This window comes from Melozone crissalis, unplaced genomic scaffold (genome assembly GCF_028551555.1).
Source record: "Melozone crissalis strain CALT ecotype California unplaced genomic scaffold, PUWL_Pcris_2 ptg000006l_1, whole genome shotgun sequence".
In the NCBI taxonomy this organism is placed as follows: domain Eukaryota; kingdom Metazoa; phylum Chordata; class Aves; order Passeriformes; family Passerellidae; genus Melozone; species Melozone crissalis.
The window spans coordinates 12,747,002-12,774,820 of NW_026535784.1; the positions used below are offsets into that span (position 1 = coordinate 12,747,002).

Genomic DNA, 27,819 nt, shown 5'->3' on the forward strand with positions numbered 1-27,819 from the left:
CCAGACATTCTAACAAAGCCAGCCAGTTCCCAGATCCATCATCACCATTCCCCATTGATCTTACATGGTTTTCTACAGCAATCAGAAAATGCTGTTGGATTCACCCTGTTGATTTTTGCAAATGCAACTAAAGAGCTTGAACTCAGCATAGTCCTCAAGCCTCTTAAACTGTGCCAGCAACCCAAGAGCTCTCGTGGAGTTGTGTGGGTGGAGTAAAACAACAATCTGAAAAACAGACTCCAAATGATAGCTCATCTTAGTTACAGAGTACTGTGGGTTTATGCATCTTTTATTGCTTTTAATTTTAATGAAGAGATGAATAGTTTCAAAGGGATGGGAGTACTGAATGTTATGACTGATAAAAAAAGGAGCAGGGTCGGCTCCAGTAAAGTACATGACTCTCTGGGTAGCTCCACACACGCTCCAGGCCAGGATGTGATGGCAGAGCTCCCAAGGAGGCAGTTCCTCTTCTTCCCTGCCTTGTTCCTGTCCCTGCCCCAACCTCTCCTTTGAGCCAGCATAAGCATGTGTGTGGCCTTAGGATGAACCAGACCAGGGAAGTGACACTGGTTAGGACTAAACCAGCAAAACAAAGCAAATAATGTTTGTGCTAGCAGAAAGGAAGAGGCAATACATGAGTAGCCTGGGGAGAGAAACTGGATGCTTTTTTAGAGGCCATGCTGGCTTAAATTCCACTCAACTACATAAACTAAAGTTTATAGATATATAAAGCATAGTCCTATGATCTCTTATTTAACTGAACTATGGGGTTTCTTTAACTCTGGTTTGAACTAGAGCATATCTTTTAGCAAAATATTCCATTTTGATAAGATGCCAGCAATGGCATGCAGTTCTCTTGCTAAGTTCTTCCATTAGTTCATAGTTCCAATGCTCAGAAGGTGCTTTATTTCCACTTTGAAACAAGCACTCAGCCATTGCACTTACTCTTGTGTAAGTCTAGGAGCTTGCGCTCAGTCACTACTTTTCTAAATAAAGATTAATTATGACACCTCATTTTGGTTAATTTGAAGGCGTATTTCTGGATCCTTTAATCACTTTTACAACTTTTCTTTGAAATGCCTACATTTGATCTCCTTGAAGGAAGGCACTAGAGGTGAGTAAAATGTTCCAGTAACAACTGCACTGAGCAAAGCCCTACCACTTAAAACAGGGATCTCATAGGGATCTTGGTGATGGATAGAACCTGTAATTGGATGAAATGGATCTTGTTACAGAGCCTAATAGGCTTTAAAACCTAAATGGTAGGTGCTGATTTGTGGAAAGCTATGGTTCTGCGGTCTTCTTATCTGTCACCACATGTAGAGACATGGACTGGACACACCCAGGAAGGTGCCCTGGCACACTGAAATTGATATTCACACAGTTAAGACCTCTCACTCTCAAAGTGATTTTCATCTGTCTACAGGGAGCAGATCTTTGCCCAAGCAAACTCCCACATCACGCCTAGGAACTGATGGAGGACACAAGTCTGCTCAGGCCAAACCAATGCAAGCATCACTCCACAATTTAACAGCATAAATAATTGAGCTCTAGAGTCCAGAAACATACTCAGTACTGTGAAATGATGGGGTTTTTGTCCTGGAACACCATCCACAATCCCAAAAGAAAGAATGTGACAATCTTTCCCCATGTTTTCAAAGCTGGCAAAAGAATGACACCTGACTTCTAGAACAAGTCAAATGTTTTTCTTAACACATCTAGTTGTAAAGATTGCAAGAAGAACATGCAGTGTCAGCCCAGCATTGCTGAGGTTATTTTGCATGCCAGTAAAATATTTATGTTTCTAAACATAAATTGCAGGTTCACCTCTACAGATTTTTGGGGAGTTTGCTATATTTTGATGAGTTTGAAGACTCCTTCCACAATATGAGAAATTGGTATCTACCTCGTTCTCTTAGCGTAAGGTAGAAACAGTGGTGGGTCTTTAAGAATGTTGAAATGGAAAAGAGGACAATCATTACTTTAAAGATCTCCATAGACTTGAATCCCACAGAAAAAAACAGTTTCTTTAATAAGGGGGCAACACTGCATCAAACAAGACCACATTTTTCTAGCACCAGAGAAGAAACAAATCAAGAGAAATACAGCTGCTCACAATGTGGCATTTTTCTTCAAAAAACTCTGGTATTTTTCAAAAATCTAAACTGGGGGCTTACACTGGCAGTACTTCTGTCAGATGAAGTGGAGACAGAGGTCTTAGGGTCCAGATGTCACTGCATACAGAAAAGTGTGGTAAAAAATATAAGGGTACTGTTAGAAAAAATAGTGAGGAATGTTCCTCACCAAAGCCCTGTGGAAAGGTTCCTGTACACAGTGAATCATTTATGCTGCACTCAGTTCCATAATCTTGATGGAGACAAGAAGTTGTGCAATAAAAATGGTTTTAGATAGGAAAAAAACAAGAAAGTGAGTCTAATTGCAAAATGCAATCCAAACATTCTGACAACCATTTCCTATCTCTGGCTTGGCACTCCTGTATCAGTTATGCACCAGACTCCACCTCAGTATCAGGGCTTTTGATGGATTTGGGTCATTTGACACAGATGAAACAGTGCTGTGGCCAGCACTCACTCCCTGGCATCAACACTCACAAACACCATTACTGGCACAAATTAAATGAAGCAGCCACTCCACCAGCAGAAGTGAAAACTTTCTACCTAGGCAGTAATTCCTAAGTGTGCCTGTTGCTGTATTTCACTGCTGGACACAAAGCAAAGCATTCAGGCAAGTTACACTTTGGCTTCACCCTGTCTTTCTGTCTTGCTTCAATTTAGGGCTTGTCTTCAGCTCTTAAAAGTTATTTCACTGAGCACAGACTTATTCTGTGCATTCTGCAAGCAAGAAAACACACCCCAGCACTGACCTTTTGATGACTGTATCCTCAGGAGAATGTTAGTTATTACTGCCTTCTTCTCCCTGACAGTGGAAGTTAGATATTCATGGTCCAGAAGTTCAAGAAACAGGCGCAGCTCAACTATTAACTCTTCCATGGCTGAAAGACAAAAGAAAATAATTACTTTTTCTGAAAAGTCCCATTGGAAAAAAAAAGTTAATTCTCATTAATCTACATTCGTAGTTTTTTCTAGTATTTCTTAAAAATGTATGGTCGTCCCTGATGAAAAGAAACTTTAACATTATTATACATTAAAGAACCAACAGAATAATCCATTAGTGAGCGCTGCTGGCATTTATAAGATTTATTTCCAAACTGAAAGACATATCTTTTCACATGCCGCACAATGAAGCCAGCACCAGACAAGTTATGTGCAGGAATGGTGGCCCCTGGCTTTTCTATCTGTGTCACTCTGGTTCCCCTCCCATTAACAAACTGCAAAACTTCTAACAGCAGAAAAAATTTAAGGCTTGGTAAAGCTTCCAGACACCACTGGTATTTTAATGAATCTTTCCTTCATCTTTTTTCTTCTGTTTGCTGTGGTAAGAGCAGGTACTCATTTCTTTGCAGTGATTTTTCTTTTTTATGATCTCCAAAGACAAGCTCCCAATCTCTCACATGTTTTTTTATCACTCCCCAGATTCCATGTTGTGCATTTCACATTTCATCCTATTCTATTATTCCAGATCTCAAAGCTTTCCAACTCTAGAAAAAATTACATTTCTTCTCTCTATTCCCAGTGCTTCTCAATTTTTTATCAATGAATTTCATAAGCACAGTTCTCCTTTTTTCCTTTGAAGTTATCCCTAAAGTCTTGCATCATCCTAAGAACTGCAGTAGCTCAGACCATACACACAAACACTTTTGTTAGCCTGATCATGTGATCTCTTCAGCAGGTTTCTGAGGAAACCCATGATATTGAACCACACTTTCATGCTTCAGTTCTCTCATAATTCTGAGATTCTCTGGTCCCTTTGCTTAAGGGGATGTACTATTTATAGTTTTGTATCCTCATTCCAAAATGCCTCCACTTAAATTTTTCTCTACTTAATCACATTTGTTTTTACAGTCTTTTCCAGGCCTAACTGGGCAACTGCTGCTAAGCCCCTTCAGACCTCTAAAAGGTACATTCTTTGCTGCTTACTCCCTTACCAGCTCTTCCCTACTCCTAAAACCTTTCTGATACAATTGTTTACCCAAGTGAATGTGAAATCCTTTCCTCCAATTCTGAGAATGTGTCAGGATGTTTAAACAACCCTTGTTTGAGGTGCATTTGCTTTATCCCACAGATGTCAGCTACTCCTGCAAGGGACTCCTGGCCTATTTTTGTCTTCAAGAAATGCAGATTTTCCCATGCATTTGGAGACTGTACCTATGCTCTGACTGATCTGGCAAAGCCAAAAAACTCAAAAAGCCAACAAACAGAAGATGTGCCAGTCAGCAATACCAGGGCATGAAAACATCTCAACAAAGAAATCCCTGAAGAAGTATGCTTGGGCAAGTGTTTTCATAGAATCATTTAGGCTGTAAAAGACTTTTAAGATCATCAAGTCCAACCACAGCACTGTCAAGTGTCGCAGCCATCTTTTATGAAAAATCCTTTCCTTAGGATTTTTCCTCCTGAGAAGCTGAGAGGCCTCAGGAACAAAATGTAAACAATGATTATCTACTGCTGTGGAATGCAACAGGTGGATCTGTGATTGGCCCATGTTGGATGTTTGTAATTAATGGTCAATCACAGCCCAGCTGGACCGGACAGAGAGCCCGAGCCACAAACCTTTGTTATCATTCCATTCTATTCTATTCTTAGCTAGCCTTCTGATGAAACCTTTTCTTCTATTCTTTTAGCATAGTTTTAATGTAATATGTATCATAAAATAATAAATCAAGCCTTCTGAAACATGGAGTCAGATCCTCGTCTCTTCCCTCACCCAAGAACCCCTGTGAACACGGTCACAGCCAAGTACACCACTAAACCCTGTCCCTAAGCACCACAGCCACGTGGTTATCAAGGACAGTGACTTCACCACTTTCCTGGGCAGCCTGTTCCAATGTTTGACCATCTTTTCACAGAAGACATTTTTCATAATATCCAACCTAAACATCCCCTGGTGCAAACTGAGGGCATTTCCTCTTGACCTGGGGTAAAAAACTGGCACCCACCTCCCTGCAACCTCCTTTCAGGTACTTGCAGACAATGGCCAATCAGAATCCCATTTCCTCCAGTCTGAACAATCTCAGCTCCCTTAGATACTGCTCCTTAAGACTTGTGCTCCAGACCCTTAGCCCTTAATTTTCTCAAAGAGTCTATTCATTTGTACATATAGTTCCACCCTGCCCAAGTTTTTCTTGGTGATGATATTCTTTTATCCAACTGAGCAGTAGTACTGCCATTGCATAAACTGCCCACATTTTCAGGAACTATGTTTCCCAAAGATTTTCACAATATATTGGCAGAAAGAGGGTTTTTAAAATGACAGGAAAACTGTCTGTGTTGCTTCACAATGCAGCTCATGAAAAACATCCCATGGCTACAATGGTATTTTTTTTTGCCATCATATTTGTAGCTGTCTAAGCTCTCTAGAAATCTGTCAGAAATCCAAAGTATTTCACAACAACCCTATTACTTCCAGAGTTGTTCAAATTATGAAACAACATGTATACAGCATACAGCTTTCTGAAGCACAAAGGCGTAGGTTCAGATTTGCAAAGTGGTAAGTGATCACAAGACTCTAGGAGAAATAAAAAGTCCATATGACCAAAGGAAAAAATTAATACCCAAATAATCAGCTCTTATCTTTTTCTCAAATTATAAACTTTAGAGACAAGATGTATACTCCATTCTGTGTATAGTGGTCTCCAGCTTTTAAGTATGCTTTGAATATAAAATGCATTAATATTGTTCATTTTAGTTATAGAATATATGAATATTTTAATAGTTACTTGATATGATATATGCTTTCAAAAGCTATCATTACCATACAATCTAGACAATCATTGTGAAACCTCATCAGTATGCAGTACAAGAAATGTGTATTTTTCATGTAGTTCTACAGACATATTTATTGTTAGTAATTGCAATTAGTAATTGCATATATTACTGCACTGATATTTCTCTGCAATGCCATGTTTCCTGATTTCTTTATGGCAGGGGCCTGTAAATAGGCTGGAAGGGAGCTCTGCCTTCACTTCTTCACTAAAGAATACTGTATGCCACAGTCACCTAATTTCTTTGCTGAGAACCTTCACTTCTAGGAAGGGAAAAAAGGATGAAAGCATCAGATACCTTTGATATGCAAAGTGTACACAACTGTGTTAAGTTACTAAAAATTATCAGAGCCTTCATCTCAGGATCTTATAATCTAATATAAACAGATGGATTGCACAATGAGAAATGAAAACAGTGAGTTACCAGGGAAGGAGACAGGGAAACAAGAGGACAAGAGATAGGAAACCACAACTGAAGAGACTTCTGGGAGCTGCACCAGCCCTGATCTTTCCTGACTGTACCAAATATGTAGCTTTTCTCTATGGCTTTGGAGGAAATCTGCATTGCAGTCCCTGGTGACCCCTTCCCATCGACCTACAGTGACCAGCCCACCAAAGGTACTGGTGTGGGAAACAGTAAAGGTAAGAAGATTTTCAGCAATTTAACTGCCCAGCAGAGGATTTTAAAAACAAAGCTTTGGTAAGGATGGATAAAAGGATGGGAAAATGAACCTGATACCAGTGAGGCAATACTTGAAAACACACCAAAGCACTGTCCTGGCAGCACAGTGGCACTCACTGCATGTGCCCGGGGCCAGCTGTCCAGAGGCTCAGAGGTCCAGCAGTGGAACACAGAGCAAGGCCAGACTGATGCTCAGTGCCTCACCCAGAACACAGAGCAAGGCCAGATTGATGCTCAGTGCCTCACCCAGAACACAGAGCAAGGCCAGACTGATGCTCAGTGCCTCACCCAGAACACAGAGCAAGGCCAGACTGATGCTCAGTGCCTCACCCAGAACACAGAGCAAGGCCAGACTGCAGCTCCTGCCCGGCCAAGCTCACAGGTGTGTCACACTGACTTCAGGCAGGCAGCCAAAAATGCAAATTCACAATTCTAGTGTGACAACAGAATGAAATTGTTAGCAGCTGCTAAAAAATGCTAGACGTGAACACTTAGACATTGTTTCTACCAGGAGTAAATGAGAGATGTATTTTCTTTTGTGGGAGTTAATAGCATCATAAACATTGAAGTGTGAAGGAGGAAAGTTCTGAATTTCACCTCATATATGCATTGATGTCAAACATCTGAAAAGAAAGGAGGGAAACACTGTTCCCAGCTAGCAAGAACACTCTTTCACATATCCTAAAGCATACTATCCTCTGTTAGTACTTTTGCTGCTTAAGGAAAGAGCAGAAAATACTGCCATGGAGTGAATTAAAATAAAGTACTGAAAACTCTTTTTTCCAAGACGAACTTGTATGTTCAGAGGAAGAAACAAGTTTCCCTGTTGTCAATTTGGCTGATTTTCTGGATTAAAAAATCTTATTTTCTCCTTCCTAGAAATGTGAAGATGCACTCACAAAAAAAAAAAAAAAAAAAAAAAAAAAAAAAAAAAAAAAAAAAAAGGAACTGAGTAACAGAAACAGAAAAATCTACATATTTTCAGTAAGCAATCATTATTTCTTAAATGGAGACTGAAAAAGTGTGGGTGATGCAAGCACCAAAGAAAAACATACTCCTCCAGTGAGAGATTACCCTTGGAAATCTGACATCACCACAAAGAAAGAATAATAATCAGAAGAAGGCTCTCAAAAAGGGGCCAATTTATTTGACAGTTCTGACTGTATTCTCATTGCCAAAGGAATTACTGGTAAGTGGCAGGTGGTGAAAGGCAGGGCGGAGCCCAGGGATGGTAATCACAACAGTAAGCTGATTTTAGCTGGACTGAGGAACAAAATCACATTCCATATTAAATGATGAGAAGTCCATTCTATGCTCAATAGGAATTATAGGCCCCTAATGGGCTGCTGTAATTGCCATGCACAAATAAAAAAACAATGATAAATCCAGAAGGGTTTCCAAGACCAACTCTCAAAAGAGTTTTAAAGTTTTTCAAATGGCAGCACATAAAAACTATATACACCAGCCAGCAACAGAACACACCAAGGCAAAAATAATCAGAAGAAGGCAATTACATCACACTGCAGGTTTTGTTCCAAACCAGAACTAAAACCAAATGGGAATAAAAATGCATAATGATGCAATTATTCCAAATCTATGTTTACAGATACTAGCTTATAACCATTCTTTAAAAGAATATAGTTTTCACTTCCAGTTGATTTGAAAAAAAATGTAGGGACAGTTCTGTATCACACACATGATTTCAAGGTTGCTTAAACCAGAAGAAATTACAAGAATGAGCTCATTAGAAAAATGGCCGGATTGTTTTTGGTCAGTCCTAGCAATTACAGTATTTCTTAACCTTGTCACAGCAAAAATGACCTGAAAGTGTTTTTCAGTTGACTAATATACACTAGTGAACCTTTAAAGAAAAAGAAATGCAAGTCCAGGAAGGAGGAGAGGAAGTATGTTTATTTATTATTGTCTTGTCCATACAGCACAAACCTCCCACACAGAGTAACTTCACCTCCAGGCTTGCGTGTCTGTTATAAATGCATTTATGAAAATACATAAGGATACAAATCTATCACAGCAACATAAATTTCAATTGAGCTTCAGTCTTTTAGAAGATCCTATTGATCAGTTTCTTGAACATTGCTGAATCAAATTTCTCGGGGCTTATGTTTTTTGTTCTCTGTTTGGTTTGTCAGTTGCAGAAGTTGAAGGCTAGAACAGAGACCCACTACAAGAAATCACCTAATCTGACTTTGTATACAATACAGGCCAGAGATTTTCACCTTACTACCTCTCTGTGGAGAGAGGTGTATTTATGGGAAGTGCATCTTCCAGGAAAGCAAAAAATCTATGTCAGAATCTTGAGCCCTAGTTTCATGGGGACAGGACACTTCCCCAAACAAATCTGACTGGATTAATGGGTAATATTTGAGGCCAATCTTCAACCTATGTATAAAAGCTTCTTAAAACATAGTGACTCTCCCAGTCCTTCAAAAAAACCTCACTGGTATTTGGTACATAAGCAACACTGTAGAACCCAGACATACGTTCTCATTTAAAATAAAAAGCAGAATGTGAACTTCATGCTTATATCCATTTCTCTTGAAATAGTGTCACTATCCTTAGTTTTGGATGCTGTAATGTGAATATTTTATTCAAAAGTTCGTAACAGACTGCTGAGGAAACCATGGCTGTTTTTTATAAAGCTATAAATATCAGGGACACTACAATGAATGCAGAGCCACAAGGAAACAAAAATCTTTACGAAGAAAAATACAAAATCACTTTGATGCTCTTTCACTCAATCCTATAATGCAGTTACAAATATCCTGTATCCAGCAATTAATAAAAAACTCTTTTCATTACTATTTTATCATTATCCAGGAAAAGATTTTCACACAGAAGTACACAAAATCTGAAAGCAGGCAGTAAAAATATTTAGCAGCAGGAAAAGTTTTGAATTTTTTCAATGTGCCACGAGAAACTAGTTGACATATTTGAGAATTGTATTGGAATCCCCTGCCCCAAGAAATAAAAACTCTTGCTGTTCAAGGAACAACCAGTGAGGAGACAAGATTCTCACTTGATGAGTTTTCTCTTGGTTGCACTCACCCTTCTCTGCTGCCCATAATGTACATAATGAGAACCATAATGTACAAGGTGTGATGGATTCTACCTGATAAATATGGTAAATCCTGCATCAGAAAGTGCAGATGATCAGCGTGGGGATACATGGCATTAGAGCAAAGAATGGTAGTGTGTTAAAAAGGGGTGAACCCTAAACAGTAAATGAAGCCCTAGAGATGAAGAACCAGTATGAAGCAAGTAAAACATATATAAGGATTTCCATTAGAGTGTTTTAGCATAAAAATAATTACACCCCTCTAAAAACTGGCAAAAAACCATATTTTGTTTAAACTTTGGCACTCCCTGGTCTGTCACAAAGATTCTCTCCAGATTGCTTGGGGCAAGAGAGGCAAAACAAATCTACTAAAAACTCCTCCTGTCTCATGCATATTTATGATCAACCTCAAGGGATCACTTCACCCACAACCCACATGTATTCCTCTTTCTCCTTCTCTTCTCTGCTTCAGCTCTCAAGGAACTGGCTTTTACAAAACCAGCTTTCCAAAAAGGCCATCAGAGCTCCAAATGCTACTGTTTCAATACCTGGGTGATAAAACAAAAGGTGGGAAGGCATTAAGGAATGTTTGGACAAGAAACAAGCTGCCAAAAACCCTGCTCCATCACTGAATCCTTCAGCCATGCCAAAAATCCTACAGCCATGCAATGAGTGGCAGCAATGCTGGGGTGTAATCCATTAGCAGGGTGGATGGATAAAGCATTTATTTATTTTTTTAAGTGCAGACCAATGTTTAAGCAAGGCCATAAACTTTGTAGAGGAACCTCTGCTTTTAAGCAAATTCACAGACTCATAGAAGAAAAAAGAACTAAAAATAAAACAGAGAAGGAAAAATGAAAAAAGGATAAATTAAAAAGGGGAAAACAATAATAAAAAAATAAGAAACAAAGGAAGAACCAAATAAGGAAGAAAAAAATAATTAGTGTTAAAGGTATTTCTTTTTATTTAACATAGAACTACATAAAACCCATAATATGCTAACCAAAAAGAGAAAAAAATGCTGATAACTAACTAAATAAACTTACAGTGGACTTTTATAAAGTTGTTCAAGACTTTATCTAAAACTATGTTTTCCATATGAGATTTCTTTTGTTCCCAAATTAAATGTGAGACACTTTGTAAAGCACATGAACATGGATTTCACCCTCACTGGATGTGAGAAAGTGTCCTGCCTCTGTGCTCTCTGTGGGCACTCAGGTTCAGCTCTCATTTTGGACTCCCATTATCCCCCTGCAGCAGGAAACTGGAATTTCTTGCATTTCACCACCTCCAAAAGTATCAGCTGATATTGTGCCATCAGGACAAGACATTCCAGGTCCTGTCTGCTGGCTCCTGCATTATCTCACCTCCTCCCTCCCTCCCTCCAAACCACCAGAGATAAGCAGCCACTACAGAATTAATGAACAGGCTCCAAATCCACAAGAGAAAAGCACTTCCCTCTCACGAAGAAGACAGAAAATCTGTGGTAGGAGGTGAAAGTCTGTGCCTGTCTCCAGATCCCAGGGGAAATGGGGCTCAGATAAGGCTGAGACCACAGAAACAAGTGACCTGTGGCAGTAAGAACAAAGAGAAGCACTGCAGCACCCCCTGTGAGCTCTTCACTCGTGTCCCCAGCTGAACACAGACCCCTTCTTAGGGTAGAACTTCTTTCAAAGTTATGAATAACTGCATATCCAGAAGAAACGTGAGACAGTAAATTAGGGAAGTTAATGGAATGGAGAAACAGAATAGCAAAACAATGACAAAGAAATACAAATATGGCAATGGTAGGAACTGCACATTACAATTTGGAATTTCTGTACTGAGCAACACAATTTTATTATCCATTTTTAAAGCAAACTTTAAAATTGTTCAAGTCCAGAGTTTGTTCATGTCATCCATATGAGCAGTACAGCTGAAGACCAGTTTTCACTTTGAGAATCTGGTGCTCCAGACTTCCAGTGTGCAGCTAAATTAGAGCCAGAAATGAGATAATATTGCATTTTATAAGAATAGATCCATAAGCTCTCACATTTGGATGCAAAGATGGAAAAGAACTCCTTTTTTTCTGTCCTACAACAGTTTTTATATGGCAGTTCTCATTGCTGGGTTCATTATGCAATGAGTAACTTCTGCCATACATTGATTATTGTCTGATGCTCTCCCCAAGGAGAGAAGCATGTTGTGCTTTTTCTGTCAGGCTTTTGAAAATTTCTATTAATAGATGCACACACATTGATACAGATGACACACATGATCCATAAATGCATGAAATATATTCTCTATTGAAAACAGCAATATATGCCTTTCAACAGTGGATTCAGCTAGCAGTGATAAAGCAGAAAAGCTGTAATTCTAAAATGAGGAAATTCAATTCCCTCTACCCTTCAGGTTAATTCTCTGAAATACACCAATGTCTCTCTGATTTTTCCTCCTTCTGGTTCTCCTTCATGGGTAATAGGAAGACAGGAAAATTAAATAAACTTTTAATTTTATGGTTTCTGAAAATAAATAAAAAATAAAATTAAAAAAAAAAATTGAGCTCAGCCAGCCTGAGGCAAATTAGTCCTCTCAGTTGCTGCCCTCAGCACAGCTCTGCAGCATGCCAATGAGCCAGACCAAGGCTCCCTATGGAACCCTGCCGTGGCCAGCACAGAGTGCTGGGAGCCTGGGTTCCATCCAGGTGCCTCTGGGCTTGGACAGAGGCTGCTGCAAGGGAGGGCAACAGCAAAGACCCTGAGCACAGGGAAGGGATCAGCAGGAGTGGGACCCACACCTGCTATTGGAGCTCCACAGAGCAACCAACCTTCAAGGGCCCTTCTCTGTCTCCATTGCTACTAACTGACCAAAGTTTACTCTCTAAAAGAAGATAAAGTCAGAAAGTGCATTTCAGAAAGCTATGGAAACCTAAGTCCCTGAAAATAAGTTATATTTTCTTACAAGAGGAGAATCACAATTCAAGTAAGTGCACTTTCATATATTTGATAGAAAATAAGAGGTGCTAAAGAATATACTAATAATAAGTTGGTCCAATAAGTCAATGAAATGTTGCCACTTGAGGGATTGTACTGGAATTCAAAATGCTATTTTGTCAGAAAAATCCCATTTTCCCACCTTTAAAATATACAGAAACCTCACAATTTAAATATTCTCGCATGGAATGCTGGAAGTGACGGTGGGAGTTGTAAATAATGGCAGCAGTACATGGGAGGCTCATTGCCCTGGCAGGACATGGGCAATAATACTGTATTTATGAGATCTGAAACTGAGCATGCTGAAGAGAGCAGCACAAACACTCTGGCACAATTTTTGTGACTAGATTTAAACCCCACAAATCTCATGTAAGAACTTGTCATCGTATCTCCAACATACCAGGTGAAATACATTAACTGGAAAGCTGAATTGTTTTCAATATCCATAGTACTGATAGATGGGGATTTTCATCTTTGGTACTGATCAGCCAGAAAACAAGACATATTCAGAAAACAAACTAACAAAAAATTATCCTTGTAACAAAAAAAAGAAAGGAAAAACCCCTTTATTCAAAACTTTTGGTCTTCATCTGGTGTACTTCATGCAGTTTCACTAAAGCCCAAATAAGCCCCATTGCAACCTTGGACATGCAGCAAATACTTGTATTTTACAGACATTTCATTTTAATTATGGACATGCTCTAAATTTATCATGAAACCCGAAAACATATGTTTAAGAAGCAGTAATAAACTCCTGTCAACACCTTTCTCTCAGGCTGCTCCAGCCACCTTTTCTCTTCTATTCAATCAGCCCTGCACCTCTTTGGAATACAGACTGTGCTAGACAGACTTACCTAAAAGATCCCAGGGAAAATTTACCTCCATGACTTGCACTCCCCTTGCATCATTTTCTGTTTTCTGGACATTATCTGTTTTTTTTGGTTTTTTTTACCACTGGTCAGACTGCCCCAAATGTTTGGAACAGCCTCCCTTTTCCCTGCCAGGCAGCCTTCCTCTCTCCCATGAAATCCCTCTTTCTTTCAGCATTTCCTTCAGCAGTAATCCTCACATTCCCCTTGACCAACAGTTGCACCACGTCTCGTCATGCAGCTGGGTTTTTATCTACCTTTGGGTCAGACCCTGCAAATGTTTTCCCATGGTAAAAAACCTCCCAGTCCTTCTGATCAGTTTCACTAACCAAAGCAGCAGGATGCGTTCAGAGAGAGAGGAAAAAAAAAAAGTGTTATAGTTATTAACATCTAAAAGGCACTAAGTTCATTCCAATGCAGAAGGAGCAAGGCAGACAAACAGTGAGAGGTCTGTTCCTCCTGCCAGCAGCGGGAGAATGCAGCTCTGAGGATGGGAGACCAGGACAGCTGCCAGAACACATCCCTGGCACCGGCATGGGCACTGCCTGGCCAGCTGTGCCAACTCCATCCTCCCCCTCACACCTGGCCCTTTCCAACACAGAGGTGGTATTTGCAAAAAATAAAACTATTATTCCGTATTCTAAGAGTATTTCTAAGCTCTGAGGATGTATGTCCAAAATGTTACCAGTGGCTCTCACTCACTCTGAGTCTGGCTGTGTTTCTTCAGGTCAAGGAGATAATTTATTGTTTGTAAAAATGCTGGGACCAAACAGCAGAAGTAACATCAGCTCCTCACTGTTAAAGCATTTAAAAACTTCCTATCAGGCCACAGGAGAGAAGAAGAAAAGCACTTTACCTACATCATTAGCATATTCTCTCTGTGACTGCCCACTTGTATCAGTTGATGGATACCATAAAGATAAAAATGGACCACTGGGTTCAGAACAAAATCCTATATTCAAACTACACAGCAAGCACAAATTACCTCTGAGCACACTTCAGCAGTATCACTTGGTGAGGGAACTACACTTTATGACTCAGAGGTTCACTCCATGTTCATTTGTCCTCACCGAACTTCTGTCACAGCTCAGGGGATGCCCTGATCAACATGAGCTTCACCAGGGGCTGGGTGTGCCATCAATCCAATGCCTTGTTTGTCTGGATGAGATCCTGGATGGTTTGCTTAGCCACATTTGCCAAAAGGTGTTCCCCAGCTTTTCCCATATTCCTGAGTCACAAAGAAGATGCACAGCCAAATGTCCTCCCACTGAGATCTCAAAGGCAAAACCCCAGCACCCTCCCTCAGGAAAAAAGCAAAACAGCAATGATCAGAGTTTGTAGCAAGTTTGCACATTTTCCTGAGTTGATGTGCTTTGTTTTTCCCAGACTCATAACCTAACTAGGAAACCACAGCCTGATGCATCTGCTGGTCTCGGTTATTATCAAAAATGTGCTGACTCTCTATAAAAGTTATCCCATTGCCTCAGAGCACAAAGAGCCAGGGTCAGGCTCTGAGCCCCTGAGGATCCCTCCTGGCTGGGCTGGCAGTGACCAGCTGGGCTGGCCAGGCAGGGGCTGAGCCCTGCCCTGCACAAACACAAAAGCTCTCCATGGCAAGCATTTGCATCCTTGCCTCATCTCACCATCTGCTGCTGCTGCCGCTGCTCACTTGAAAATTAATACAGTGGCTGCTTGAACCAGAAGCTGATGCTACATCTGTCCTCCTTAGATCATTATTAGACCACACATGCAACCCTCTTTGCAACTCAAACAGGCTGACAGTGGCCTCTAATCTGACAGCATCTGTCCTCCATTAACAGAGACCAAATTGTAGACCCTGAAACAAATTGGACTGAATCTTCCTCCTGGTCTGAGCTCTTTTACTCTCCCCTTCTCTTTCCCCTATACATTTACATCAGAGTTAAAAAGTAAATTAATAAAGTTTACATCTCTTTCAAAGAATATAAGAAGGTTTCTCCCAAGCTAAAGTACAGAAAACTCAGGACTGGTCTTGCTTGTATAAATTACATTTCCCCGTCCAATTTCTAGAGGCTGCTCATGGCTGCTAAGGAAACAAGTAAAATTGCATTTTATCATCTTGATCATTTATTCCTAATAGTTTCCTATTTGCATATGATTTGCACTGCATGAAGAAAAGCAAAATGTGAGAAGAATCAAGCATATTATTGAGGTTGCAATTCTCATACAAATCTTAGTTCTGTGGCCTTTAATCCAGAGAAAGTCTCAAAGAGACATTTCCTATACATAAATTGCAACACTGGTTTTAGAGAAGAACTAATTTCACAGACTTCAAGGGCAACAATCTGAGATAGCAATCTGCTCTCTTCTTTTCCATGGAAGACACACTAGAAACTTCTTCTGGGAACATCATCGAACTGAGCATTTTTAAAAGCCTCCTAGTAAAATGCATTTACCCTACATGTATTTTTCATCATTCAATTTAGAAATTATTTACAGTAAGAAAGCAAGCAGTCAGATCCACTTTAGCAGGTTTTAGGGAAATTCTAGAAAAATGTATGTATCTACAAAATCCAAAGCCCAAACCATTTCCCTTCTGTTTAAAGCACTTAGAAAATGAAAGGAAGGAACTGCTAAGATGAATGTTTGCAACCATTTTTTTTCTTAAGCCAGAGTTTGAGAACCACGGCTATAGCTAATTTAGTTCTAAAACTAAAAAGAAAAAACCCCAAAACCCAAACCCAAACAACATTAGAAAGGATAAAACGTTCCATCATGTCCTAGTCCCTTCTAGATCTGTCCCTATATTTGTAGGGGCTCAGGACAGATAAATACATTAGAAATAAAATAATGCCAGGCGACCTTGTTGACTTCCTCAAAGACAGGAAATTGACATACAACTGGAAAAAGACTGAAAAGACCAGGAGAAAAATATAAACTATTTAAATAAGCCCTTATTTTGGAGCATTTGAGAATGGCAGAAAGGTGCTTCAAAAAAGCCAGGTGGTCCTGATGAAATGGAAGAACATGAGAACAAAAACAAGAGGAAGATGGGTCATTCACAATCCATGAACCCCTACAGCATTCTTTGAAGAAAACCAGAAAGATTTATCTCAGTTAAATAGCTTGTTTATAGGAAAAATACAAATGTGTGCTTGGGGTAAGGTTTTTGTCTTCTTTGCTTATTTAATCTGTTTTCTCATGATTACTTTTTTTTCTTACCACTATTTTCCTTAAGAGAAATATGAAGAAAGGCAGAATCTGCTTATACTTCCTTTTCATTCCAGATGGCAAAGTGATGAAAACCGACTAACAGCTAAATCAAGAAATCATTATGATGAAGGCATGGATTCTAAAAAAAGCCTTTGCAATTTTTCAAGTCAGAGAAACAGGAGAGCAAATATCTCCTAACTTTTAGAAAGCAATGCTGATTCTCAAGGCACTGGAGACTACTCCATTTTCCTCCCATCCTTTTGGATTACAAAGCAGCACTCTGTGGTTTACAGATGGGAAACTGAGGCAGGCTGAGTACCACAAAGACTGTCACAGAGCATAACTTGGCACTGCCACCAAAAGAAGCAGCTTTTCCCAAACCCAGGCTGTCATTTCTGCCTCTTCCCTGGGCTGGCATGTGTGCTTGTGCAGCCACAGGATGGACTGAAGCAGGGCTCTGATGAAGCTTTTAAGAGCAATACCCAGTCATGCTGGAGTAACTTTATGGTGGAACACAACCACAGACATAATGTACCTAAATTAATGCTCCATGAGGCTCATAGGAGCACTGTAGGCACAAACTCAGGCTGTTTTGAAATTCCTTTTATGCTAGGATCAGACAATACTGGGGTAATGAAAGAATGACACTGTCCTCTGTGTCCTGTTTCCACACAAGGAGTGACAGGACACATTGAGGGCTGGTGTCCCAACCACACCGCATGCTAGGGCAGTCCTGTGCACACCCAGGTACTTCCCTCATGGGGAGACCAGTGAAAAATGGGAAAAATTTTGTGTTCTGCCATTCTCTAAATCCACAAATTTGGTGTCAATCTAGCTGCTGTGCTGCAACACCAAATTAGCCCTACAGACCAAATATATACATGTTGAATGTGTACATACACTGAATGTTTGAGGTGGAATCTCAGATCCAAAAAGCCTTTTCCAATGATTCCCATTAATGGTAAAGTTTTCCCAGTGTCAACGGGTGCTGAGATAATCTAGCTCTTAGCACATCTGAAAATCCAAATCAAGCTGCGGCCCTCTCCAGATAATGTGACTAATTTTATCCTTTTTTGACAGTGTTGTTTATTTTTGTCTTTGGCTTTCTAATGAAAATGTGGATCTAAATAATGTGAACTAAATGCAGTGGAAAGTTCTTATTGAAGAAATGTTTTGTTAAAACTAAAAAAGCCCAAACTCCTATAAAGTAAATCATTAAATATTTGCATTAGAAAATTATTAAGTAAGCTGTTAAAACCATGCTATAAAATTTACTATAGAATAGTAAATTCTATCAACTTTTATAACGTTAAATTTTATTAAGAATTTTCAACACAACTGTGCCCGTTTCCCTGACCTTGCAGGACTGTGAACAGAGGCAGATCCCACTGGCAGGAGCTGCCTCTGCACAAGCCACAGCATGGCCTGACCAGATGTGCAGATGTTAATAAACAGGAATAACGATGATGATGATGATGGCAGAACCATGTAAGCATTCATGACTTTCTGGTTTCCAGCCTCTCCTCCCTCTCCAATGACAAAGTTGCTCAGAAGGCTGGCGAGGAGTCAGGGGCTGAGATCCATCCTGGCAGCGCTCGCAGCCCCGAGGCCCCTCACCTCATTATCCTGACACGGAGCTGAAGGATGCTGAGCCACTGCCAAGGAGGAGGTGCAGCCTCAGAGGGACACCCAGTCTCCCCAGCCCAAGGAGTCTGGCCTGGAAGGACAATCACAGGTCACCCTGGGCCCCAGACTCACATTCCTGGCTTGCACTAGCCTGCAGGCAAATGGATTACCTAGGTCCAGGAGCAGGGAGGAAGAGGACTGGATTGCAAGCCAAGCCAGAGATTATTTGCAGCATGGACTAATTAGAACTACTCGGATTCCTTTTTTAACCTCTCATACTGAGAAAGAATAAATGCCTCAGAATAAAAATACTCAACCATGCCAACACATCATCCCCACTGGTGGCTGCAGATGCCAGGGCACAGTCTTGTGTCACCCTCTGACACAATGACATTAGCAAAAAATTACATCACAGGCTACAGTGAAACTGCATCCCACTGTAACAGCTCATCCTAAATGCTTGAAACAAGAAGAAAATGGAGAAATAAAATTGATAGGTGAAAATTATCATCATATGTAAGTAGACCGCATGCACAACTCTGAAATGTTCATTATTAAATTCCAACGGTCTCAGTTCCACAGCCCTGAGAGACTATATGTTGAAATAATGAAAGAGCAAGGGTGGAAGGGGGCTTAGAATACAAGTCAGCAGGTGTAATTATTATTTGGAAAATTCTTAGGCACTTACTCTTCAGAGCACTGCATGAATATTCATTAAGCCTCCCAGTTTAGGAGGCTTCAGGTTTGAGTGTTGCTATCTTCCCTTTATGGATTAAAAAAACAAGGCATAAAAGCACAGTTTCAAACATCTAAGTGGAACATGAGGATTTCTCTTTCTCATCAAGCCTTTTAACAATTATCATTCTCTAAGGTTAAAAGAGCAACAACTAAGTGACTGTGGAGAAAAGCAATTGCCCAAGACCACTACAAAAATAAATGGTAAAAACAGAGGTGAATTCAGAACTCTGCAAACTCAGTCCAGTACCTGGCTCCTTTGGGAGCACTACTTAAGTGTAGCAAATGGTGAGCTAATAATATCACTCTTTGGAGCTCTGGTAACAGTTTCCCAAGGCTTGCTCTGTGAGGCCACAGCTCAGTGATCCATGGAGCAGATCAATGGAGCAGTGCTGTCAGCAGGGCTTCAAATTAAAACCTAAAAGAAAAGGGTTCATTGAGCTCTTGACATAACTTTTAGGTTCAGCAGTGGTGCCTTAAAAACACTGCTCTTTGGCAATCATCACAGTCAGATGGCATTTTTCAGAATATATATCAACTTTGGAAAACATTTTGTCAGGGAGTGTCTTGCAAGGCCCGTGTGTTCTGATTTGCAGAATCTGCAGCTGAGGACCAGCACAGCAAACACCTCCTGGCACTAAGTTAGACACAGGCACCAATGCAGGGGTAAGCTAGAGAACCTCAGCCACACACCAGGGCAACAATTTTGCCTCAAGAAGCTTCAATACCATCTCAGAAACCTATTTGGAGAATAAACACTCCTGGCTACAAAGCCTGTATGGAAAGCCTAGGAAGCAGACAGATAACAGCTGTGCCCCAACACCTCTGCTCCTCCAGAATGAGAGGGCTAGGAGAAAGATACCAGAGGACTAAGCAGCATGCTTCTGGTTCTTCATGCACCCATGAGGTGCACTGAAGCAAACAATACCTCCTCTGGGGCTTTTTATGGTCTTGTCATTGGAGATAAAAGTAATATTGTTTATGTCGTTTATAATACATATATGAAAACAACATAAGAATTCTTGTCATCCAACTGTTAAGTGGTTTCTCAGCTACAGAAATCTGAAAGCATGACAAGAAGTAAAATGTAAGCAGAGTATGATCCCAAAGGCCAGCAAGCAATCCAGCCCTTCTGTCTAATTGGTTCAGTCACTTCTAACTCTTCCTGCATAAGACAATAAGGAATTGTTATTTATCCTTATTTACAGTATATTCCTTTGAGTAAAGGACATAGGACAGGTCACTGGAACATTGGCAGGGTTTAATCTTCTAAGTGGTCTAAGTGATGGTGATGTTTTTCCTAATGAACAAATAAACATATATCTTCTAGTCTTTCCCACTTAAACAAAGGAACTAAATAACATAAGAACTTTGAAGAGTGTAAACACAATTCAAAGAAAACAATTGATATAATATGAATGGTAGAAACTTGAAAAATGCAACTGAAAAGTATAAACAGAAAATATCAGCAAGGATGCAAAGAATGCACCTTTTGCTAGTAATTCTGTCCATGGGGTAGGACACAGGCCAGATAGGGTTATCTGTTTCTCAGGAGTTAATAAGAAACTTCCAAGAAGTCTGCTTTTGCCAAGGTGACCAAAAAGATGGGATGGGGCACACTCTTTTTGTGCATTTGTTAGAAAACTGGATCTCTGGCAACAGTGCACTCAGACATGGACAGAGAGGAGGAAAGGGCTGCATCTGCTTTGGCAGGATCTTAGCAATATTTGATTCCATCATCACAAATTGTTCCTGTTTCTGCCCCTACACTGGAGCATGTCTTGGTGCCAGTGAATCAGCAGAAAAGTCAAAGGCAAAGTGGAGTTCAAGGAATAGTCTGGGTCATAGTTTACATGCTTATTATTTTGGGTTTCACTTTATTGCATGAAATTCTTTTTTAATTTACACATGTTTTCCAAGGGCATTGAATCTTAATGTTTTCTTACAGGTTTAGCACTTCATAATGAGCCTCTCTGCTGCCTTTCAGCTTTGGACAGGCTGCAGCCTTATCTGTTTTCTCAACATTTTATTTATTCTCTTTGCAAAATCTTATTTATTGTTGGACACTGGTGTTGAGATCAGCCTCCTTAGAACACAAGTGTGTATACACAGCCCAAACCACTGCAGAGTTTACAGTCCAAACATTCACTCAGCACAAAATCCTCATTAGCTCTGTTTCATCCCTGTCTCTTACCCCCTATTTATTTTGGCATTGTACAAGAATATGCTGAATTCCTGAAAACAGAAGTCTCCTTTATAGCAGGATTTAGGTACATTAAAGCAGGTAAAGTATAATTTTGATGAACATTCATGTAATAGTCCGGTGGGAATACAGCTGTCCAGGTGTGCTTTCCACAAAAAGATGCTGAACTGTGTGCTAGAGCCACCAGCTTCACCATATCAGCAAGAGAGGTGGAAGGAGCTCCCATCCCAGAATTGTGAAGTTTCCCTGTTTGCAACATCACATTGCTGTTAACTGAGCACTTGTGAGAGCCTCCAGAGAAAAGAAGTTTATGGAACACACAGATTACCGCCAAGGGTCAGCTCTGATGGAGTTAAGTCCTGGCATAGTCTTACTAGGAGGAGGAGGTAGTGGAGGGTTAAATGACATTTTCTCAGCAAGAAACAAATGCTACAATGAAGATCCAGTGCTCTTTTGCACCTCCTCAACCATTCTTCTCTCTTCTCCTCAAGACCATGAGAAACTGCCACACCAAGAGGGGAGATTTGCAATATGCCAAGCACAAACACCATGTGGGGTAGTGAGAGATCCCCTCTGAGAACCAAAGACCTGTTCAGAAGTCCTCTATCAAGAAGAAATGTAAGTGTCCCACCACTCAGATAAGGTCCTCTCATTTACAGCCAGTGGTTCAGAGCCATTTTTTAATGCTTTAAAAGCACAAGAACATTTTATTACACCTCAGAATAACACAGTGTTTTATGTTAGAAAAAGATGCCCTGGAAAATTACCACAAAAATTACCGGCAAATATCCACTTCTTGGCAGCCCTGTGTATTTGGAGAGGTCTTTTATTTAGTTTAAAAAAAATAAATTACTAAATAAACATACATGTTATTACTCACATCCAGGAGGAAGTGTGACTTTTCAGGAAAAATTAACTTTCTGCTCAGGCAGTTTCCAATAGGAGCTCAGAAGAATAAATATAATACAAGTCAGATTTATTAGAAGTAAATTAAAATCATCTGTAATAGGAAACTTCTTTTTTTCTCCTCTAAACTTTTGTTCTGAAGTAGAAATAAATTCCAATTCTACTCAAAATGAGGTAAATAAAAGCTTTTGTAACTTGCACTATCTTCTCAATTGCAGTATTTATTATGAACACAAGGTATTTATTTTTGGAGGGAAAAAATGAACTGCTATTATTTTAGTCTGTTTTGTGCCTTTTTAACAGCCATGCATTTCATTCTTTTCAAATGCCTAATTAATTTTTGGCATTAGAATTCCTTGAAGTAATTTTGTTAATAGAAGGACACTTAAGTCTGTGTCCTTACACAATTATTTCACATACTTTCCTACACATGCATTTAGTTGATTCATTTCTAAAATCCCCAAGAGCTCAAAATTTTCAGCACTTTTGAGAGAACTGGCCCTTATTATCAGTTAAAATATCATTATGTATCAACCTGCTTGGAAACCAGAGCCTCTTCACTTAATCATAAACACTACAGCTAAAATCTGACCTAAGTAATCCGCCAAATGCTGTGCAGGAGCTGGTGCCAGTTAGGATGACAATCTAATTCTCTCTTTTTCCACAGCTGGATTTTATCCAGGGGACGATTTTTTTTTTCTTTGAGTTATATTGTTTCTAAGCTAATTTGGGGCATTTTGCCTTTGGCTTGGAAAATTTTCTAAATAATACAAAAACATCAATTTGGACACAGTGTCAATGCCTAATGTACTACTTTTATATAGTTTCATATGAAAAACAATCCCTGTAACATCAGAGATAATTGTAATAAAAGAAACAGTCCTAAAACACCTTCTTGCTTTCAGGCATGTGGGAAATGTCACTCTGAACAGACCTGCAGAACCTATAGCAAACACAAAAGTTAACTTGGATCCTTTTCCTCTGGCACATCTGGCTAGAAAATGCAATTCCTTGCCCCTACCCCAGCGTTAATGTGGGTTGTTGGGAAAGGGTGGAGCTGCTCTGTCCCCACTTTCTGCTGTGGGTTTCTGGCTTTTCCCCCATCAAGAATTAAACTAGAAGTGCAGTGCACCTCGATTGAGTGCAAAAGGAAGGATTCCTTTTCCTTGAGTGAGAGCCATCTCACCCTGCAGCTGCACAACTGCCAGATCTGGTGCATTCATCATGAATCCAACCAAGTCCCTGGTAAAACAATCCAGTCAGGTGCTGTCATCCGCAGGGCTGCTGACTTTCATTTTAAAACTACTCTGGAGCAACTCAATTTCAACTGCTTTTTGTTCTTCTTGCTAATGCCTTACTCTGAGGTTGAAAATACAATCTTTCAATAGTCAGGTTTAATCACAAAATCCATTTATATGTTCAACAAGTCACTCCTATTTCAAGAGAATGCTTTGGTAACATTATTCAGAGCTGTCTCCATGAAAGGGACTTCTAGATTTTCATTAAATACTTCCTGCTAGTACTTTTATATTTTTAGGCCACTGTCTCTTAGCATGACAGACCTGATGATGGCACAGGTCACATTTCCTGAGGCACAAAACGACTCTGCTGGAAGCTGAGCCTCTCTCCTACAAACCCTTCTGAGCACTTCATGTACAAAGGCACAGCCATGCCTTGGAACCTCCCTTTGAACTGCAGGGTCAGTGCTGGCTTTTTTTTTGACAGTGATGAAGCTGCTGAGGAAAATAAAGGAAAAAAAAAGTTTTCTCAAAGTGCAAAGCATCGTTTCAAAACAGTAACAGAATTAGATCTGAGAGGTTTTGGGGGAGACTTGCTGCAGGGTAGATGACACCTGGGGAATGTTCACCCTTATCAGCTGTTAAGGTTTGCTCCTACAAGATATTAAGCAAAATACACCAGTCACAGCCATAATAATCTGAATTCATGTGACTAGTCATTTCAGAACATGCTCCTTCTGGACTCAGCTACTCAGAGATCCAGACCTTCTCTGGGGTCCTCAGAAGGCTGGTACATGTCTTGGCAAGAAAGTGTCCTTCCATCCAAACAGCAGGACACATACTGACAGACTCACTCCCATTCTTTTCTCCAATCACCCCGTCTGCTCCTCCTCACTCAAGGAGACAGAGCTTGATGCTCTGTATAAAGGTTTTCCCCATCTCCTTTAGTCTCATTGGCTGAAAAGTGACGTGAGACTCTCGGATCCCTCTGGCACAGAATTATAGAATGGTTAGGGTTGGAAGAGAATCGTAGAGATCCTCTAGTCCAATTCAAGAAGCATCACCTTGTTGTCATCTCATCGCAAAAGTTCCATACCCTCTTGGTGATTTCTCATGGGCAGCTCCTCACAGCACTGACTCCTTCTCCACAGTACAGCCAACAAACTGCATCTCTCTTGACAGCACAGCCAAGAAACTCCAACTCACTTCACAGCAGAACCAACAAACTCCAGCTCTCTCCTCATCCAACTAACCCACTCTTTTGTAGCACTCTTCTTCTTATTGGACACAGCTGTGGCCTGTTAAGGGCAGGCCTGCTCCTCATCTTTGGTGATTGGTACAGCTGCAACTCCTCAGGTGGGAGATTGCCTTCTGCACTATTTTCCTACATTCTATCCCTCCACATCACCTAGAGCAGCAGGTTGTACCCAGGCAGGTTGTGCCCATCTCCAGAGAAGAGACCACAAAATTATTTCCCTGTTTCAGTCCTCTTTCAGTCTCAACATAAAGAAGATTTTCCACATATTCAGATGGAATTTCCTGTGCTCAGCCTGCGCCTGTTGCCCCTACCCTGTCTCTGGGCAGCACTGAAAAGAGCCTGACCCCACCATCATGACACCTGTCCTTAAGATATTTTCATGCACCTTTAAGATTCCCCTCAGTATCCTCAAGGCTGAACAGGCCCAGCTCCCTCAGCCTTTCCTCAAAACGGAAATACTCCATGCTTCAGGGAGATGATCTATGGTTGTAAAAGATCCCAGCCTGTTAAATAACTTAAATTTCTAAAGACATTTAATTCTACATTTTTTTGCATCTACAACGGCAAATGCGGGGAGTGTTTATAGTTTAATACATTTAAGTTCAATTAACTGAATTATGAACAGAGAACTTTCTGCAGAAGAAACACGTCTGCAGAACAAGTCTTTTGATGACAGTTGCAACATATTGGCAATACTTTTACTATTTTCATTATACTAATACCCAGAAGATCGCAAAATTGTGTGAAATGAACTAAGGCTTTACTATAGCTACAAAGACAGTGCCGCTACTTGCACGACTAGATGCTCAGGTTGGCTTTTCTGCATTTAATCTCATCTGCCTCTAGTACTTATCTTAATGTTAGGAGAGACACAGTTCTTACATCCCTTCCATTCTGGATCAAAGCTACATTCATCTCAAGGTTTCATCCACACACAGTCATTGTAATTATACTGAAGGTTATTCTACCATATCTGAAACACATCTCAGTCATGAAAATTGAAGTCTTATTTCCAAAAGACCAGCAGGCATAATAATGTAAGGGAAAACTCCAAAAGATATTCTCCACTAAAAGACCTCAAACAATGACTCAGACAACTTTTTTCCTAGGTAAAAAAACCTTTCTACATCCTAGGAATGCAAAATTTGTTATTTGTACACTTAATTATGCCCACTACATATATATTTTCTGCATATATATGCAGAAAATATGTATGTAGTGGGCATAATTAAGTGTACAAATAACAGCAAAAGCAGCAAAAGCATTTTATTATAGATGCCTATCAATAGTTAGATAGGACTTCCAGCTCATTTCGCACTAGCTAGAAACAGCCTCAATCGTGCTAATGACTTTGAGGTTGGCCGAATTTCAACTAATAACGTAAAGATGAATAGACATACATATCCAATTACTGTGTCCCTTCAAATGAACACTAACAGAATACTTATTTTTGTATTCAGAGAGGAAGAGGAAAAAAAAATTAGCCAGGTTGGCAGAAGCCATTTATTTGGCATCTGTCTGAACTAAACAGTAGATTTATTTGTTTAAAGAATAGTCTAAAAATTAGGATGGCCATGAAGTCAAACACCCATAAACTTGTAATCCAATTCCGAATTTCTACTATAATCTTTTAAAATGTGACAGTTGAGTCATGCATGTAATTTCAAAGTCCAATTTGGCTTGGTGGCCAATCAAAAGATTTTTAGTAAAAGCAAGCTGTTATACAGCATAATAACCCTAACAAATGCCAATGATGACTGCGTGGCCCAACTTTCCCTTCTTTTTCTTCAGCATCTACTGAAAAAGCACACAAACTATTTCACATTCTGTATTGAAACAGGGAAATAATTTATGAGTAAACAGCTTTTAAGAGAAAAAAAAATATTTGGGAAATATGAAAAACCTGCAAAGATTGTTCACGATGTGACTGCTAGTTAGAGTAACTGCTGGTTTTATGGCAGTGGAAGTGGAGAAATCAAACCTAAAAATACAACAAAAAATGAAGAGATTATGATCTACTGATAGATATTTTAAATGACAAATTTTGAAGTAAATACAGCTTTCTTCAAACGCTAATAGATAGTCTAAGATTGTCCACTCTTTTGTTTTGCCTAACTTAATTTGTTTCAAATTCATGAAAGTCTTGCAAATTACAAGATGCATTCCCTTCCTAATGCTCCAGTGAGAAACAAGCTACCTATCCCATGTTAGGATACAGAAGAGTACAAAATGGTGAATAATTAATAATTTATCATCATAACAGGACTGAAGGCATTAACAATTTATGACAAAATACTAATATGCTATCCCTGCTGTCCCTCAAAACAATGAGCAAACCTTGTTTTTCCCTAGAGTTCTGTTACTTAAAAAAAAAAACACAAATGAGAAACAACATCTCTGTATTGCACAATTGTGCCCATATGCATTCACTGCCCATGAAGCCCAGGTCCCTGCTGCCTCTGCTGTCCCTGGCAGATGGGACACCTGCCCTACAGACCAGAGTTACAAGTGTATTTTAATGCCAGTAGCACATGGGAAGGTATATCAAACCCCAAAGGCACCCTATATGTGTCCCAGTGGCACACATATCAGACAGATACCACTTAACAAGAAAATCAAAATCTCAAGGTTTTTGTTCAGTGTCAAGGTCTAAGACAGCCAAAGCAGGATAATTCCTCTGCTTGTAGCCAAGGAGTGACCCTCAGTGACAAGAACTCAGTGTAACTCCAGCTCTGTAAGCTGCTCCAAATACGGGATAACCCTGCTGAGCTCCTGGTGGTTTTCAAGCTTCATTACTTTGTAAATCAGGAGCCAGTGGCTTCAATGATCAGACAGGAGAGGCTGGAAATTTAGATTGCAACATCTTAGTCTCAGGTTCTTCACGTTCTTCCAGTACAGACACTGTTGACTTTATTTAAGGTCTCTCACCACTGAGACACACCGACACACTTCTTCTCACAAATGTTGCAATATGGTGAAGTCCTCTGATTACTGATGGAAGTGGTCAGACTCCCAAGGTGCTTCTTCAAACCACCACAAACACTTAACACAGCCTGATTCTAAGAAGGACACCAGAGCCAAACCACTGACAATGTAACTTCTGCACAAACAAAATGATCCAACAATTCCCGTACAAACAGGCTCTCATGTGCCATGTTGG

The 27,819-nt window shown here is 40.0% G+C and overlaps 1 protein-coding gene across 2 annotated transcripts in view; it reads right to left on the reverse strand.

The window, feature by feature from the left end:
* AFAP1 (actin filament associated protein 1) overlaps positions 1-27,819 on the reverse strand; it is a 110,881-nt gene that overhangs the window by 57,190 nt on the left and 25,872 nt on the right. For both annotated transcript variants that reach the window (XM_054295525.1, XM_054295524.1), the window contains exon 2: positions 2,885-3,013. In XM_054295525.1, the coding sequence (XP_054151500.1) occupies positions 2,885-3,011 (127 nt within the window). In that variant the 5' untranslated portion in view covers positions 3,012-3,013. The remainder of the gene's footprint in view (positions 1-2,884; positions 3,014-27,819) is intronic.